This window comes from Colletotrichum karsti (genome assembly GCF_011947395.1).
Source record: "Colletotrichum karsti strain CkLH20 chromosome Unknown Scaffold7, whole genome shotgun sequence".
Classification (NCBI taxonomy): Eukaryota; Fungi; Ascomycota; class Sordariomycetes; order Glomerellales; family Glomerellaceae; genus Colletotrichum; species Colletotrichum karsti.
The window spans coordinates 436931-453554 of NW_024065907.1; the positions used below are offsets into that span (position 1 = coordinate 436931).

The window sequence follows — 16624 nt, forward strand, 5'->3', positions numbered from 1 at the left end:
TCTTTCTCTCAACGCCATATGTTTCTTCTTGTCTTCTCCCCCCCCCCCCCCCCAAAAAAAAAAAAAAAGCCCCGTTGACGATACACCGCCCCGAGAGAGAGGAAGAAAGAAACGTCAAAAAAAGCCCGGGTCTACAACAAGAATCTCGGCCGGCACTCGGACAGAACCACCGACGCCGTCCGGCGCTGCCAAGTTTCCAACCTCAACCACTTATAAAAAAGCCCACAAGCCTTTGCCTCCTCGGGCCTGGCTTGCCATTCGCCTCCCATCAAAATCGCTGATCGGGCAGATTACACCGTCAGGCTTCTTCTCAACCAAACAAAGTCCACCCGACGCGGCGCCGTGAAGCCGAGACCCCAGAAAACGGCTTCCCATAGCCTCCGTTTCACTAGCCCCCTCGTCCGTACGGGTAATGGTGTGTGTGCTTCATGGCTATCCGTACGTACCGAATGGCGGAAACCCAATCTCGTCACACCTTCTCGAAAGGCACTCAAGAAATCAAGGTGGAGGAATCAAACGAAACGGCTCGGCTTGCACATTTTAGCTTATTCCTCCCACCACCGGCAGCCACGCGACTCGTCATGAAATAAGCCTAGGCGTCACAGCTGTCTTGCCCGCTGCATGTCTTGGTCCAACTGGAACCCGTTCCGCCTACCTTGACCAAAGGCAGCTTAGGGTAGAACCATCTGGCCCTCCTCCTCGCTGGAACATCTTTGGCTATGCTTCTCTCTTCCGTCGTCATCATCTCGCTGTGCACGTTGTGGCATCTGTCTTCGTTCGTTGACAGACCAACGTATCCGGAGAACTCCCGCCTCGCCTAGCTTCCGCGTGCTTAAGCGGCCCGGCCGTCTTGCAAAATCACACCACGGGAACGCAGGTTACTATCCCCGGCCCCTGCATAAGTCACTTCATGAATCGTCGCCCACTGCATCGCCGTATCCCACTGTCGCTACCATCTTCTCCTCTCTTCCTGCTAATACATACAAGGCATCCCGTAGTCGTACACTAACTTCCCATCAACTAGATATCTAGACCGTGCTGCATCAGGAACCAAGCTATCCCACGCATCCTTGTTCCCAGATCCATCTGCGGCCTATGCCTAGTCCAAATAACGAGAGGTGACACCTGCCGCCCTTCGCAATGCTGAATTCCCCCTTGCCTAGACCTGTACCGCCAGGGCTCGTATTGCCCCTTCTCTCTGATGCGACGCATTGCCCAAACCTAGACCTTTACCCAGTATACTCTAAAATCAACAATCATCCGCTGCGCATCAAAGTTTTTTACTATCTTCTGGGAGGCTTTCTCTGAATGAAAGGATCTGCCTTTGGCTTCTTCCTGTGAATGACTGGTCCGTTTGCACCAGGAGGCTGCCCATCATGTTAGCGACGCCAGGACAATACACGGCAGCTTTCGACTTACTCTCGGTGGCAAATTACGGTTAGGCGCCATGGCTGGACTCGAAGAAGAAGTCCTCGAAGTCGACGGCATCTCCGCCGGCGGTCGTGCGGCTGGTGTCAGACCGAGGGCTACCATGGCAGACGGGTCCTTCGCCTGCTTCGGCTCCTTCGGCGCATTGTTCATCGCCTTCGGCCCCGTTGGCGGCGGTCGGTTGTTCGAAGGTCGATTCTGCTCCGTCGTGATCTGTGATTGTTGAATTAGACGCTGAAGTTGGAGACTCTGTGAAATCAATGCTGCTCGTGTTATCTTGACATACCCTCTTTGGTCCCCGTGCAGGATCATTTGCATCGGACGGCCTTTTCTTGGACTCCTGCTTTGGTGTCGATGATTGAATCACGGGCGGACGGTCTGAGCTTCGAGAGACGGTGGCCTGCGGGCGGCGTTCGTTGTAGTTGGTCGACGATTGTTGTGGTCTCGGTGGTGACTTTCGGGAAGGCAGCGCGTCCGTCATGTTGATATCCTTGCTGGGAGGCTGCGGAAGCTTCTGGGCAGGCACAGCAGCAGGTGGGTTGCTCGGCGGTGCAGGCTTTGACGGCGGAGGCAGTGCGTGCATCGAACTGGGTTTACGGAGCATCGACATGATGTCGCCCTTGGTGTATAGATCTCTGTGTCGCGCATTTTCGATGAGCTTGTTCCAGAACTCTCCCTGAACGAGTGCTCTCGAGTCTCCCAGAATCCACAGCGACGACTTGGCACGCGTCAGGCCGACGTTCATACGCCTGATGTCTTGCATGAAACCGATGCCACCAGTAGGACTGGCACGAACGCAAGAGAAGATGATAATTTCACACTCTCTGCCCTGGAAGGCATCAGTTGTGTTGAACTCGATGTCGTCGGTGATGCCTTCTCCGTATTGTCGGTTAAATTGGAATCGAAGCTCCTGAAGCTGGGCTTTGTAGGGCGTAATGATACCGATCTTGCCGCGCACTTCGGTCTGCCTTCCAAAGTCGGCTCGGAATCTTTCGTACAGTTGCATGGCAACCTTCAGTTCCGCGTGGTTGACCAAAGAGCGACCCTTGTTGCCCTTCTCTTGGGAACCCTCAACGTCGAAGAAGCGGTAAGGGCCAAGAAGAGCACTGTTGTGCCAAGGCTGGCGGCGGAGATCGGCCATATCGTCTCCGTCGACCAGCTTGCCCTCGTAGAATTCTTGACTGGGGAATAAGCTGATTTCCGGGTGCATACGGTACTGGCGGTCGAGCAAATGAATGTACTCCGGGTGGTTGCGCTGCATACGCACGAATAGACTCTGGTCGTATCCAAACCTTGCGGCGGATTGAGAGAGCACCGTGGGAGGCAGTTGCTTGGGATCACCGACCAGAATGCATTTGGTACAGCCATACTTGAGCGGGATCAAGGCGCTGAGTTCCACGCATTGCGCTGCCTCGTCGATAATGACGGTCTCGAATTCGACATTCAAGTTCTTGAACATTTCGTGGCCACTACCGCTGAGCGTAGCGCAAAGGACCTGAGCTCCGTCCAGAATCTCTTGTTGAACTTGACGACGACGGATTTCGGCCTCGCGAGTCGCCGTGTTGCCGCTTGCCTTATCCTCATCGATTTTCGCACCAATGTTGATTTGGGCGCGTCTCAAATGATCAACCGCCCTCTGCAGGGTTTGCGCGGTAGTCCGATCATTGTTTGCGCGAGCCTCGTCCAGTTTGGGTCGGAGATCTGCGAGTTCGTCGCGAATCTTGGCTGCGTCGCCGTGCATCTTGTCACGTTCCTCCTTGGCTTTGCTCCCACTGTTGTCGCCTTCCAGTCGCTTCTTGACCAGCTCGTCAAGAGTCACGTCACGGACGGCGGCATTGATGGCGTCGCTCCTTCCCAAACGGAGAACGTTGATTTTGTGGAACGATCCCGTCATCGTCTTGACGCCTTGCTTCAAACGCAAAACGAGTTCATCGACGGCGGCGTTACTGGGCGCACATACCAGAAGCTTCTTTGGCATAGCGTTCTGGCCGGCTTGGGGAATTTTCGGCTTGATGGCGGCTCCCGGAGGTTGGATGTTGCCCGTGAGTAATGAACCGACCATGGCCACAATTGTCTTCGTTTTACCCGTTCCCGGGGGTCTGTCAAACGTCAGTGTCTGTCGTGGAAGGATGATAGGTTTTCTTACCCTTGAATGAGCGTAAAGCCGTCGTTGTCCCTAGCACCGAGAATAGCTTTGGCTTGACCAGGGTTAAGCTGATAGTTCTGCATGACGCCGTTGACTGCCTCGTCGCCGTAAGTCAAGACGGGAGAAGGTTCTGCCTTCAGAACCTCGAGCATGAGGTCATAATACTGCAGACTCTCGAGTGCAGCGTACTCCCTTTCAATCGTCGTCATGTTGGTGATTCTGACGGCTTGCAATTCGCAGCCAGTGTCGAGAGCACGTGCCGCCACCAAGGGGTTGTTCCTGTTATTCAGGCGATACGTCACTTCCAGCCTGTCTTTCTTGTAGCTGGTTTTCCAGATTCTTGCCAGGGCATGAGGCTCAGAGCTATCGGCCAGAGGGTTATTTCCCTTTGAGAGCAGGATGATGTCACCCTCGGACAACATCCTTTCCTTGTTCTCTGCGATGGGAAGGCTTGCTGTCACTTCGAGAAATTTGTCAACGTTCATGCGAGACGCAATCTTGAGTCCATAACTCCTTGAAGTCGTCTCATCTTTTGAAGTCACGAAAGATCTCCAGGCTTCGGAGATCAAAAGACCCAGGAAGGTTTGCTTGTACTCCTGCGGATGGGCATACGAGTCGGCGACCTTCGTGCAGGCGATGCTTGCTGAGGTCGACGGAGGATCATTACCATCGTGGAAGATGTCCCACTCCAAGATGGCCTGATGAAGCTGGTCCATTGGCGGAATCAAACGAGCACGCATGTCTTTGGCGGAACGTTGCACCTTCACCTTCTTCACGGGGCCGCGCGTCTTTTCGAGTAATGCACGCTCGCGACGTCTCGTGGCCTCATCAACAGCCTTCTTACCGTTCTCGGCTTTGCTGGTGAGCCTGTCGAGGTCCTCGTCTTCGGAGTCATCTTCGTCATCCTCGTCGCTGTCGACCATGATCTGACTCTTTTGTGGCGCGTGCTCTTTACCGACGACGCCCGTGAGACCCTTCAATCCCGAACCTTCACCGGCCACAGTTCTGAGAGCCTTTGCCCTGGCTACCTGCTCGGCATCTCTCTTGGCCTTTTCCGCCTTGGCCTTCTTTCTGGACTCAATGAGTGCATTCTTTGATGCCTGGGAGGACGCGGAATCGGGTCGCGGCTTCAGTGCCGTCAGCGATGGCTTAGGGACGGTCGATGAAGTGGCCTTCTGGCGCATCTGGTCCAGGATCGACCGTTTCTTGTCGACCGAACTGGTGAGCTCAAGAACGTCATCTCTGTTGCTTCGACTTATTGAGGGTGTAAAGCTGCCCGACTTGGACCATGCGTCAAGGGAACTCTGCTTCTTCGGCTTTTCGGTTTTCGTAAGGGGGTTGATCTGGATGATCTCAACATCATCATCTTCTCCCAAAGCCTTGAGAAGCTCCGCTCGTTGCTGATCGCTTAAGTTTGTGCTGATAGGATATTTGCCGTTTGGGGCCTTGACGCAGGAGTCTAGAACGAAGGCCTTGGGCTCAGCCGGGATTTCGAGGTCGTTCTCACGAAGTCTGTTGAGTAATTTGGTGACCACCTTGACAGTCACCTCGACCAAATACATATCTCTCAGCCGCAGCATCCTGACAATGCCTTTCAAATGGCGCTGTGGCTCTTTGAGAAGCAGTTGCATTTTGGTCAGTTCGTTGCTTGCCTGTTGTTCGCGCAGTGCCGAAGCAAAGAGCCCGTCTTGGGCCAGCATAGCGTCCGCAAGTTCGATGACGTCTCGGCAGAAGTCTTGCATCACCTGAATCTCAACTTGATGAGACCAGGCTGCGGTGGATGAGAAGGCCAACTCAATGTACTTCCAGTGAACTACCCACCACAGCGAGACGGCATTTGATTCACCTTGGTCCAGAGTTTTGGATCTCAGAATACCAGATGACAGGTCACTGAGGCCCTTGAGAACATCCTTGGCGGTGTTGATGATGTGACGTGCGGGTCCCCAAGCCAGGTTTGATGGCTCCATTATCTTCCGAGTCGCGAAGACCATCGAACCGCAAGTGGTGCTGAGGTAGCGTTCCAGTAGTGCTGCCAACGCATCAGATCGAGACGACGTTTCCGTAATTGTCTTGATAAGCTCAGAGCTTGCGCTGCTGATGTCGTCGTCGCCATGAACCGTGAAAGCGATGATGGGCCGGATCGCTTGACCACCGAGACAAAGCTTGTCGAGCTCCGGTACGGTGAACTCGCAAAGACGTTGCATGACTCGTCCGAGTGCCTCCGCAACTTTGGAGAATCTGATGTTGAAGTCCTTTCTTGCCTTGTCAAGCTTGTCTGGCTCTTTCCGAGGCGGGCGAAACTTTTCGACGTTGATGAGCGGAGCCATCGCGACCAGCATGGTCTTGGCCAACGCAGATTGACCACTGTAGAGATCCTCCAAAAATCCATCCCAAAGGGCGGCTGAATCGCGTGTGACGGCGGTCTGGATAGCTGCATGTTCGTTCTTACGGAGTTCAAGATGCTCTTCCGCAGTAACCCGGGAGTCCAAAGCCAACGCAGCACTGATGACGCTCATCGCAGCTTTGGGCACGTTGAGAGTGTGCTGGTCTTGACTTGTCGTCCACGCCGCATCCTTGATGACGTCCTTGTATGTGATAGTGACGTTAAGGATAGAGTTGATGTAAACAGATGTTGTGCCCGATATGACGTTCACTGAGGCGTCCAAAAATGAGCGCAAAACGTGATCGAGGGCATCCAAGCCGGCTCGAATACAAGCAGCTTTACCCTGTTCTCCGATGCTGGCGTCGAGTATTACTTGCTCGAAGAGAAGATGAAGCAGCTGCCCACAGGCGTCGCTTTTTTGGTTGCGGTTGAGGGATTGAATCCATGTGTCGATCCACGAAGTGGTCACCGACTCGGCTTCTTCCTGACCAGTGCTGTCGGTGGATTGAATGGCGAAGATGAGCGACTGAGCGAGGAGTTGCTTGAACAAGTTTGCGGAGAAGACCTGCTCGACGACGACGAAGGGACGCGCGTCACCAATAGTGTCCCAGAAGGCCTGTCGAGACGTTTGTAGCAGGGCCGTCAGCGCCTGAATGATCATCAGCAAGATACCTTCCGACTCGCAGCACATATGCGAGAATAGCAAATCGTAGAGGCTAGGCTTGACCTCCATTCCACGAATGCCATGGAGAACAAGCTTTTCATCCAAAGGCTTGAGAATCCAGTTGATCGCTCTCCAAAACCTCTCTATTTCTGGGAGATTGGCGGGATCTCGGGGGTGCAGCTGTGCGGTGGCTTGGATTGCCTCCGCTAAGCTGTCATGCACAGCCCACTCAAACTGCTCCTGGGTCAATGATTTTGGTCGGATTCGCTCCCAAGACTTCTCAGCAAATGTCAAGCGCGTCTTGTCCTCGCCGAACAGAAATTGTGTCATGGCGGGAAGCAGCACGTTGTTGCCCAGCTTCAAAGGCTTCTTGCCTGAAAGCCGGACGAAGACGTATTGGAAGAGCTTTCGCTTTTCGGGCACACTGACGTAGGCCATACAGCAGAGAGCCTCGTAAACGGTGAGAAGAACGGCGCCCTGATCTTCTCCCAGGTCTGATCTCGAGAATGCGCGGCCGCTACTTTCCACCTCCTCGATGATTTTTGTCGCCCACTCAAGGCCTTTGTCGATGCGATCGAAGTCAAATCTGTGAAGGCAGTTCTCGATTCCGGCCACGGCTTCTTCTGGCCATTTCCTAGACATGGGTTAGCAACGCCTTATGCCAGTGGGGATGTGAGAGTCGTTGCTTACTCGGCAAAGATTTGCAGGTACTTCTTTCGATGCATGTGCCAGTTCATGACGCACTTGTCGCAGTTGTGAAGGTTGATGGCCATTCGGTTGCCCCATTCTACCAGCCATACGCCAGCCTTGTCTTTTCCGTATGCCAGGAGAAGACTGGTCCAGTAGGCGATGTCGAGTCGATTTTTCCATGCCTCAACTCTCTCCTTCTTCTGAAGGGCCGTGATTTCTTCGCCAGGTGATTCTAAATCATCGTAGTCCTCGTAGTCGTCCTCGTGGGTTTTCGTGCAAAGGAGGTGGACGTCTGGGGGGATTTGGCCGAACTTGCGAAAGCTCTCCTCGATGATATCTTCTACAGGTTGAGACTCCATTTTATTGTATGGTTCGTGACCGTCGAGGCATGTCGCAAAGACGCAAAGTATTCTCGGCAACTCTGCAGTAAGGGCGAATGAGGTGACGGCGGACGTGGGCGAAGAGCTTCGTCGAGCGTCGTGTGCGAGGTGCAGGAAACCGTCGGAAATCGGAGATCGGGTACGGGACTCCTTGCTTTCACAAACTGCGCGCGATTGTCGATAACAAGATGCGAAGATTAAATCGAGAGAACAGCCAGAAAATGAGGAAGCCGAGCTGCCGCTAGACTCGCGAAGTGGTGGCGCGCTGGTTGAAGTTCAGCAGTAGATCGATCGCTGTCGGCCGCGAGCTCCTTCGATGTGTTGCAGAAGGAAGGTTTGAGAGGAAAAGATAGACCTTGGTCGCCAGCCAAGGATTAAATAGGAAGCCGGGGGAATTATGAGGAAGGAGCGGCAAAATTGGAACAGTTATCGTGGAGGAAAGAGAGTAAGAGTCCACGATCTGGATGGCGGTGGTTGCTGGGGGAAAGGCAAAGAGGGCAAAATGAAAAGTGCAGTGACACGCTCCAGCCACGACGCGGCCAAGACCCATTAAAGCGTGTTGACAGGGGCTAGAATGGACCCTCGACGTGAGAAGGTACATAGGTACTTACCTCGGGTCATCTTCCAGTGGAAGTCAAAGTACCTACGTCAGCTGGAGGGCTGGGCTGGTTGGTGCTTCAGCACATGTACCACTGAGGCTTGCACTGTTGAGCACAGACCACACCTTAAAAACCAACTGCACTCTTCACTGCTGAATTTCTTTCATTGTGCATGATGCCATTCACACCTCACCTGACAGACTTCTAATTTGTCGCATACCAAGTGCTTCTTTCTTCAATACGTAGGTACCCATATTAAGATTCCCAATTCAAAGAAGGCTGCAGAGTCCAATCGCTCAGGTAATCAGCAATTTTGAGAATGCCTGAATTGTCAAACTATCCCCTCTCGCTATGCTAAGTGTCTGTCTGTCTCAGGTAAGCTAATCTAAATTACTGCTCTGTGCCAGTTTTTGGAGATGATGCCGCCTAAGTACTGCCCTTTTCTTCTAAGAAACTACTAAATCGTTAGGCGGCCGAAACAAACTTGCTAGAAAATGTCATGCCTTCACTTGCTAGGCGCCAAAATTACGAGACCGTCGTGGATGTTCAGGATGTTCTCCCGTCGCCTCAACCCAACCCTGTGTGGTCCTCAATCGCCTTTTCATCATCTGTAGGCAGCAGCCTCTTTCTCAACTTCGGCCATCTGTAGGCGTCGACTCCGCCTCAACTCGACCACAACCCCTGCTCTGGCTTCAGTCTTCTAGGCGGCACCTGTAGCAGGATCGTTCGACTCGTCAGGATACTTCGACTCGGTCGCCATGGCCATGTTTGTGTCCTCCGTGACTCTCGTCTTCGTCTCAACCGTCTCCATGTTCAGTGTCTCCGATCTGGATGGGCCGTTTGTATTGCCCTGAACGTTCTCGCTGTCGCCCACAAGAGTGGTCCGTTCGGATAAATCAGCCTTCTCAGCGTCTCTTCCGTCTCTGTTGGGAGGCTCTTCTTGGCTCGCATTATCGTGAGTATTGTCCTGGTGGTCATCGACCTCGCCATCCACCGCTTCAATGGTTTCTTCTTCGAAGACCTCGTCAATAGATTCTCCAGAGGTATCCACCTTGATGCCTTTCTTGAGGGTCTTCTTCGATTGGATTGGCTGCACCTTGGTCTTCCGTTTATTGAAGCGATCCAGGAGGGTTTCGAGAGGGCAGCTGATGTTGGCCCATTCAGAAGTTCCTTCGACAGTATGTCCGCGGCACCGCCCACAGGCCTTTCCATGCTTGATGAACAGCTGATGAAGTCCGTACTTGAGATGGTCTGGGACTCGAACCTCGCAATGCTTGTAGGTGTTGTCCGCAGAGGCTCCCTGGGGAACCCAGCCCAGCCACTTGCACATGCGATGAACATGTGTGTCGACAGCAAAGCTGTCACAATGGAGGCAGAAGAGGAGGAGACAAGATGCTGTCTTGACGCCGATGCCCTGGTACTTTGTTAGCTCCAACATCGCGTCGTCTGGCGTCAAGCCCCGGATATGGTCGAGCGTGAGTATCCCGCTGTCAATCTTGAGGATCTGGTGGTCCTTCTGCCCTTGAGTCAGCTGCGCTGCGCCAAGGACATCAGCTGGCTCTCCTGTCTTCTTCTCGTTGATGAAGGCGGCTCTTCTGACTTGATTCTCCTCGTACACTGTGTCGAGTATGTCTTTGATTGCAGCGCTCTTCTTGGGACCCAGTCCCGCACTTCTTATGGCCTTTTCGACGTCTTCTTGGGAGGAAAGTCGCACTTTGTTCCAGTCAACACTTCCACCACCAATCCCATCCTTGTCCAGTTGGCCATATGTCAAAATGACATTCTTGATGGCCTTGTCAGCGTTTGCCATGGTTGTGTGCCCACTAATCAGCGTTCTTATCAGGCCGTCAAGAACATCCGGGACTTCGCCACATCCTGCTTTCTCTGCAGAAGGAGGAGGTATCTTGTCAGGTCGCTTGGTAACTTCGTGGTGCTTCTCGAGTATGTCATGGACTTCCTGGCATTGGGCTGCAGTTGGGCCTTGGTGCTGAGGAAAAGGGGTTCGACCAGGCATCAAGCCATACTTGTTGTTGTTTGTTTGTCTTGGTATGCGCTTCCCCGTCTTGACCTCTTCTTCTACATGGTCGCCTCCCTCTTTTTCTTTCACATTGATCTGCTTGTTGATGCCCGCGCGCTTGCTGTTGAGAGCCTGAGGTGCATTAGTCTGGCTGTCTTCTGTATTGTGACTAGTGCCTAGGCCATGAGGGAGGGCGGATTCCCAAATCTCCTGCGGTGCTTGAGGTCGTTCTTTCCTGGCGCGTTTTAAAGGAGGAGTCTGCTTGGTCTGCAAATCGGTGCTTGCTGGGCGCTTTTTGCCTTGGTCCTGTGCATGATGCCTTAGAAGAGATTCACTCTGCAGGTTTTCTTCGGTGTTGCCCTGAGGCTCAGAGGCACTCTTTGCTGCGCGCCTTGCAGCAGCCCGAGTCTGCATGTTGTCTCTTTGTTGTGCCAATGTGAAAATTGAGTTAACTAGACCTGAAGCTTGAAATCCAGCAAGCGCAGCTGATTGTCTTAGAGGGAAGAAAGGAGATAGGGGGTCTCCTGCATGTGAAAAAAGCCTGGTGTTTTTGAACTTGAAAGAATTGAAGATCTAAAAGATGGATATGTAAGTCAAATGAGAGTGAGAAGCTTAGAGATGCGATTTGATTGACGTGAAGTGCCAGGGGTGGGGCAATGAGTATGGGAGGAAAGAACGAGGACCGCTTGCAGATGATGAGAGGAAGGAGATCGCACCTGTGGACCCCCGCTGATCGTCGCACCTGCGCTCACAGGGTCAAATTGCCCAGGCGGTTCTAATGAAGAGTTGTGTAAGTCGGTGTTGATTATCTGAAGTCAGCCCCTATCTAAGGATGTCATAAGTTAGTTGTTTTAGCATAATGGGTTGAGAAAAAGACTTACTTGGACTCCCAGGTTGGTAGGAGTTACTCCCAGTAGCCCCTGAAGTGATTTTGACTAAGTGCTTCTTTTCTTCCTTCAGAACTTATCTTCTAATAGCAGAAGAAAGCAAAAACTCCTGAACTTAATATGGTGTGTTGAAAGACTGGAATCTTTTCCTGATAAGCCTTAGACTTATGACTTGAGGGCCATCTGAAATTTGAGATTTGAGATGAGAGTGATGAATGTGTTGGCGCTGCTATGAGTTTAAAGATTGTAGCTTGTTGATGTTGATAGCACTGATAGGAATTGTGCACTCCTCCAGCTGATGAAGGGGTGATGGATGGAGGCCTAGACGCCTCCTTTGGTAGGTACCTTATGGAAGTTAACTTGAGAAGTTATGAGGGATCTACTACCTCCTTTTGTCCAGTTTAGGGGTTCTGAAATGTGAAATATGCTTCCGTTACTTAGAGGGCACCAACCTCCAACAAGGTACCTAGGTAAAGGAGTGCTGCAGCCTTTCAGTGTTGTGAGATGATTAAAGGTGAAGTCTTGTTCAGAAAAGGACTCCACAAGACGATTTGGGTTATTTTGAAGCGGCTAATCGTCCAGGACGCATGCCTTCCACGATATCTATCGTTCCTTCCTTTTTTGAAGATCCCCGGGACCGTCTGCCCCCACACAGCCTTAGCCCCGTCGTCCACCCACCCACCCTCCCACCCTCCCACTCTTCCACCTCAGTCACACTTCAACCAACACAACCAAACCCACCCAGGATCTAGGGTATCGTCTCCCAGGCTTCCAGTTCTTGTTTCCTTCCACCCTGCCCCTTCTCTTCCCTCTTCATTGGAAGCCCTCGAACTTCTCTCCTTCCCTCCTTCCGTCTGTCATAATACTTTGCTTTCCAACCTGCCCTACTTTTGGTTTTGGGCAATACGTCGACATATCAACAGACTTGGAACCCGCTGACGGGAATCTTCAGCCTGCTCTCTCGCTTCGTCTTCAATTGTCTGGATCGCCTCATTATTTTTATCCCTTTCTGATCTCGAGGGTAAGTCGTTCCTTCCTGCTTTGGCAACAGCGGCCTGACTTGATTCCCGAGCAGTCGCTAGGATGGAAGGGGAACGGGCCGGAGCAAGCCCCCAGGACGCAATAGTCATTGATTACGACGATGCTGTATCCTCTGACAGAGATCGAGAAGTGATCGACCTGGAGCGACGTGTTCAGGATTATCGTCCCCACAGAAACCGCTCGCTCGCGTCGCAAACAAGCGAAGGCATCGATGAAGAGAAGGATGACGACCTCGCGAGTGCGGCCTTAGCCGATTTTGTCGATCTCACAGTAGATGACGAGCCGGTTTTCATCAGAGAGTCGTCGCGGCGCAGGTACCAGGCACCACGGGTACAAGAGCGGTTTCACAGCGAGATCACAAAGGGCCGCGGAGGTGTCCACGTACAGAGAATCAAGATCGACAGGGTGTACGAGCTAGATCCCGAGCAAGTTCCCAACTCAGCTTTCGGCATAGAGTTCATCCTAGTCAACGAGATTGCAGAAAACAACCAGACAGGAGAGTTCACAGTTCGCGGCCTCCCACTCTGCCGTTCTCGCACGCAGATGGGAAAGTTGCCTCGAAAGCTCAATGAGGTCTTTCTGCTCTATGAACTCGACGAGAACGATGATAGACCTGCGCAGATACAGGGAAGAGTTGAAGTTCCCTGCGCCGCCATCATTCGCCCTCGGTCTCTCAACATGACCAACGCGCCATACCCATTTCACCGGTACGACCCTCGAATTTTCGGTAATCTTGATGCAATCAAGACTGAGGGCCCACTGGTGTGCCGCTGGAGTTTCTTTGTTCACTATCGGAATGCAAGACAGAAGATTCTGGGCAAAGCGCATCATTGGACGCTGGAACGCGTTCGAGCAGACGATGTGAAGAAGGAGAACTTGCGGGTTGAAGAGGAAATCTTGAGATCGGACTGGCGAGGTGAGGTGGTCCTTGGGGGCTCTTATAACCCTGGTTCCCAGGCCTTGACTCCCAGCTCTATGAATATCCAGCGCTACACGGTTTTCGATTCTTTCTCCGGCGCTGGAGGGTTTTCGCGCGGAGCTGAGCGAGCAGGCTTACACATACAATATGCGGCCGATCACTGGGACAAGGCAGCTAACAGCTATCGACTCAATTTTCCTGAAACCTTGCTCTTCCAGCAATCAATCGATGAATTCCTGCTCAGTTACAACGACGTACCCATGCGCACCGACCTTCTGCATCTAAGCCCGCCGTGTCAGACCTGGTCTCCAGCTCACACGATCCCAGGGCAGAACGACGAGGCGAATATCGCCGCTTTGTTTGCGTGTCGAAGTCTCGTGGAGAAGTTGAGGCCGCGAATCTTCACGCTGGAACAGACCTTTGGCATCCTGCAGAGTTCTCACGACCCCTTCTTCTGCTCCCTCGTCGGCGGATTCACTGAATTCGGCTATTCGGTAACCTGGAAGATCGTTCATCTCCAGACCTGGGGCTTGCCTCAGACCCGCAAGCGACTTATCATGATCGGAGCTTGCCCTGGAGAGAAGCTGCCGCCGTTCCCTACTGCAACACATTCCGAAACGGGGGCCGGTGGCCTCAAGAAATATGTCACCATCAGACAAGCCTTGAGCAAAATCGATCACAGCTCAACATTCCACAATCCTGACGAAGAACTGAATAACAGCCCTCCCCCATCTGGCTCTGTCGTCAGCAACCCCGATGAGATTCTGCGGCGGTGTGTCACCTGTTCCGGCGGGCAGAACAGGCATTACAGCAACACTCGGGCGTACACCGTCCGCGAGTTCGCAAGTCTTCAGGGTTTTCCCGTCTGGCACCAGTTTGCGCCTGCATCCAAAGCCGTGTTGAAAAAGCAGATTGGCAACGCATTCCCCGCTTGCGTCGTCCGTCTCCTGTGCGAGCATCTCAAGAACTGGCTCTTGGAAGTCGACGGCCTTGCGCCTCAAAGAGCTGCAAGAGCGAGCGTTGGCGGACGCGAGCTGGTGTTCATTTCAGAAGGACCTCGTTCGGCGGAGGCTGTGCGACCTCTCATCATGCCCTCATTGGAGATTGATATCGACGGTGGTGGCTCATCTGACAATGCCATCACCGTCATCGACGAAGACGACCAAGTGGAGATAAAATTTGACTTTGGCCCCGACCTCGACATGGCGATGGAAGATCTTCCTGCCTATCCCGACTCTCCAAGATCTGCGACCATGTCACTCCCTAGCTCCCCGGAGCCACCCCAGGCAGGCTGCGTTCAAGATTTACCGATTATGATTATCGACTGATTGGACATGATGGCTTTGAAGGATACCGACACGCTGCCACTTTAAGTGGTGAATATTTGCTCACTCTTGTTACGACATTTGCTTTGAAGAAACAGGCTTGTCAATGGCTCTCTCGATCGAGAAGAGAATTGGAGGAATGACAGGCCGAAGATTACGGAACGGAGGAATTGCAAAGAAGTAACGAGATATCGCATTGTTGTCTTAGACATTATGTTCGCTTTGGCTTGGCCCATATCTAGATAGGCTTCTATGATCGTAATACACTCTGATCGATCCACGAGATGAATCCCGGCTTTCCGTCCTCCGTCTGGAACACGTCAACGGGATCCCTGTACGGTTCGACATCTGTCTCGTTGAGCACGACAGTGACGCCGCCGGCAGCCATCTGGTCAGGCGTCCAGCCAGGGCCGCTGTCGTTGTACACGGCCATGAAGGTGACGTTGTTCGTGCGCGGGTCAGTGGTCCCCCATGGGATGTAACCCTCAGGCTTGATGCTCGCGTCGAAGTAGGACTCCATGAAGATGGAGCGGTGCTGCGCGTTCCAGGGGCGGCCGAGGGGGCAGGCTCCCTTGATGACCGGTGCGATGGATGAGTTGGCGGCGATGGCCTGAGAGTCGGAAATGTAAACTCCGTACTTGTTCTCAAAGGTGGTGTTTGTTCCTGCTCATGGTAAGTAAAGGAACGCAATACGATTCAGAAAAGAGGCTGACCCTTCCAGGCAGTAATACCGCCGCCGCAGTTTCGCAAAGACAGAGTCGACTTCTTGATGTACGCCGTGCCGAACCCGTACAAGAAGTCGGTCTGGCCGGCAATGACGTTGTCGTAAAAGTACGCGTTGCCCAGCTTACCAACGTACAGCGTGTCCTGGTAGCTGTACAGCCCGCACGAGTAGAAACCCGCGTTGGCCCTGCTCACGCCGACAGCGTGCGCGGGACCGTTGGACCTCGGGAACTCGTCGTTCCTGAAGTCGATGTTGTACGCGCGGAAGTCGGAGCACCCGAACGGGGTGTCCGCGGGCACGGGGAAGCCGGTGGGCCCGGATCCCGTGAGCGTGGCGTTCAGGTTCGGGCCGACGGTCAGCACGCTGGTGTAGACGTTGTCCGGGAAGACGGCGTCGTGGTTGGCGGCGTTCCACCAGACCTGGACCTCGTTGTGGTTGGAGGCCGTCGTGTTGAGGGAGACGTCGGCGTAGAGGCGGTCCGAGGCGGGCCGGTCCGTCATGCCCAGGAGCGTGAGCGGCCCCTGGCGGGTGACGTTGAGCTGCTCGGTGTAGTTCCCCGGGGCGATGAGGATGGTATAGGCGTCCGTGTTGTTGGGGAGCGAGGCGATGGCGGCCTGGATGGTGGTGAAGTTGGCCTTGGCGGAGGCCTTGCTCACGAAGAGGGTGCCGGGAGGGCAGCCCTCGAGGGGGTCGCACGTCTTCTTCTGGCAGTCCGCGTATGTCTTTGCTGGACCGCTAGGGATAGCTGCCGCCGCCGAGGCGACGTATGCCAAGGGGAGCAGGACGGAGAGAGACGCGGAGCTCTTCATGGCGGACTACACACACTTGAGACTCGGCCGAGGTGGAAAGGGGTGTTGGGTGGCATCCAGAATAACACGCTGGGACCCAGAGATCTGGGTGATACTATATATCCTCATCACTCTCCTTTCTCTATATTAACCGGACGTGCTTCATTAGCTGCCAGCTTTTCCGGCTGCCCATGTCCGGATAGCTTCTCCCAGCCGCAATTACGACGGTAAGAACGGCACCCCCAACTAATTGGTGAAGTTGCAGATCGACAACGACAGGGTCGACGCGGGGTAGACGGGGATAATACCCCAGATAACATGGTCTGGACATGGCCAACACATGTGCTGCTGTCGAGGGCTTCAGCCGGCACATGGATAAAAAAGAAGGAGGAAAAGGAGGAGGTTGATCGAGCTCGTTACCCCAACTTTGGGGCTCTGCAGATGGGAACAAATTTCAGCGACGGTTTGGAGATGTTCCACGAACCACATCGCGAGCCGAACGAGACCCCCGGTCGAGCCGGCAGACGGCGATATGCCGCTAACGATGACCGAGTATGCGGGGGAGGAGCACGTCGGTGATGGTGTACTCCGTGTATTGGTAGGGTAAGGCACTCCATGGCGGCCCATGATGCG

At 53.6% G+C, this 16624-nt stretch overlaps 4 protein-coding genes across 4 annotated transcripts; 1 reads left to right on the top strand and 3 right to left on the bottom strand.

Moving 5' to 3' along the window:
• Positions 1-1283: 1283 nt before the first annotated feature.
• On the bottom strand, positions 1284-7670 carry CkaCkLH20_02958 (helicase sen1; the record flags this gene model as incomplete). Its single annotated transcript, XM_038885677.1, has 5 exons — positions 1284-1367; positions 1420-1641; positions 1715-3527; positions 3575-7255; positions 7312-7670. 5 exons carry the CDS (start codon positions 7668-7670, stop codon positions 1284-1286), a joined length of 6159 nt encoding a protein of 2052 aa, XP_038748876.1.
• Positions 7671-8990: 1320 nt separating this feature from the next.
• On the bottom strand, positions 8991-10721 carry CkaCkLH20_02959 (HhH-GPD family base excision DNA repair protein; the record flags this gene model as incomplete). The annotated part of the gene is made up of 1 exon (XM_038885678.1): positions 8991-10721. The coding sequence occupies one exon, from the start codon at positions 10719-10721 to the stop codon at positions 8991-8993; it is 1731 nt and encodes a 576-aa protein (XP_038748877.1).
• Positions 10722-12277: 1556 nt separating this feature from the next.
• Positions 12278-14482, top strand: CkaCkLH20_02960 (C-5 cytosine-specific DNA methylase; the record flags this gene model as incomplete). The annotated part of the gene is made up of 1 exon (XM_038885679.1): positions 12278-14482. The coding sequence occupies one exon, from the start codon at positions 12278-12280 to the stop codon at positions 14480-14482; it is 2205 nt and encodes a 734-aa protein (XP_038748878.1).
• A 247-nt stretch (positions 14483-14729) lies between these two features.
• Positions 14730-16012, bottom strand: CkaCkLH20_02961 (pectinesterase; the record flags this gene model as incomplete). Its single annotated transcript, XM_038885680.1, has 2 exons — positions 14730-15142; positions 15193-16012. The coding sequence occupies 2 exons, from the start codon at positions 16010-16012 to the stop codon at positions 14730-14732; spliced, it is 1233 nt and encodes a 410-aa protein (XP_038748879.1).
• Positions 16013-16624: the final 612 nt, after the last annotated feature.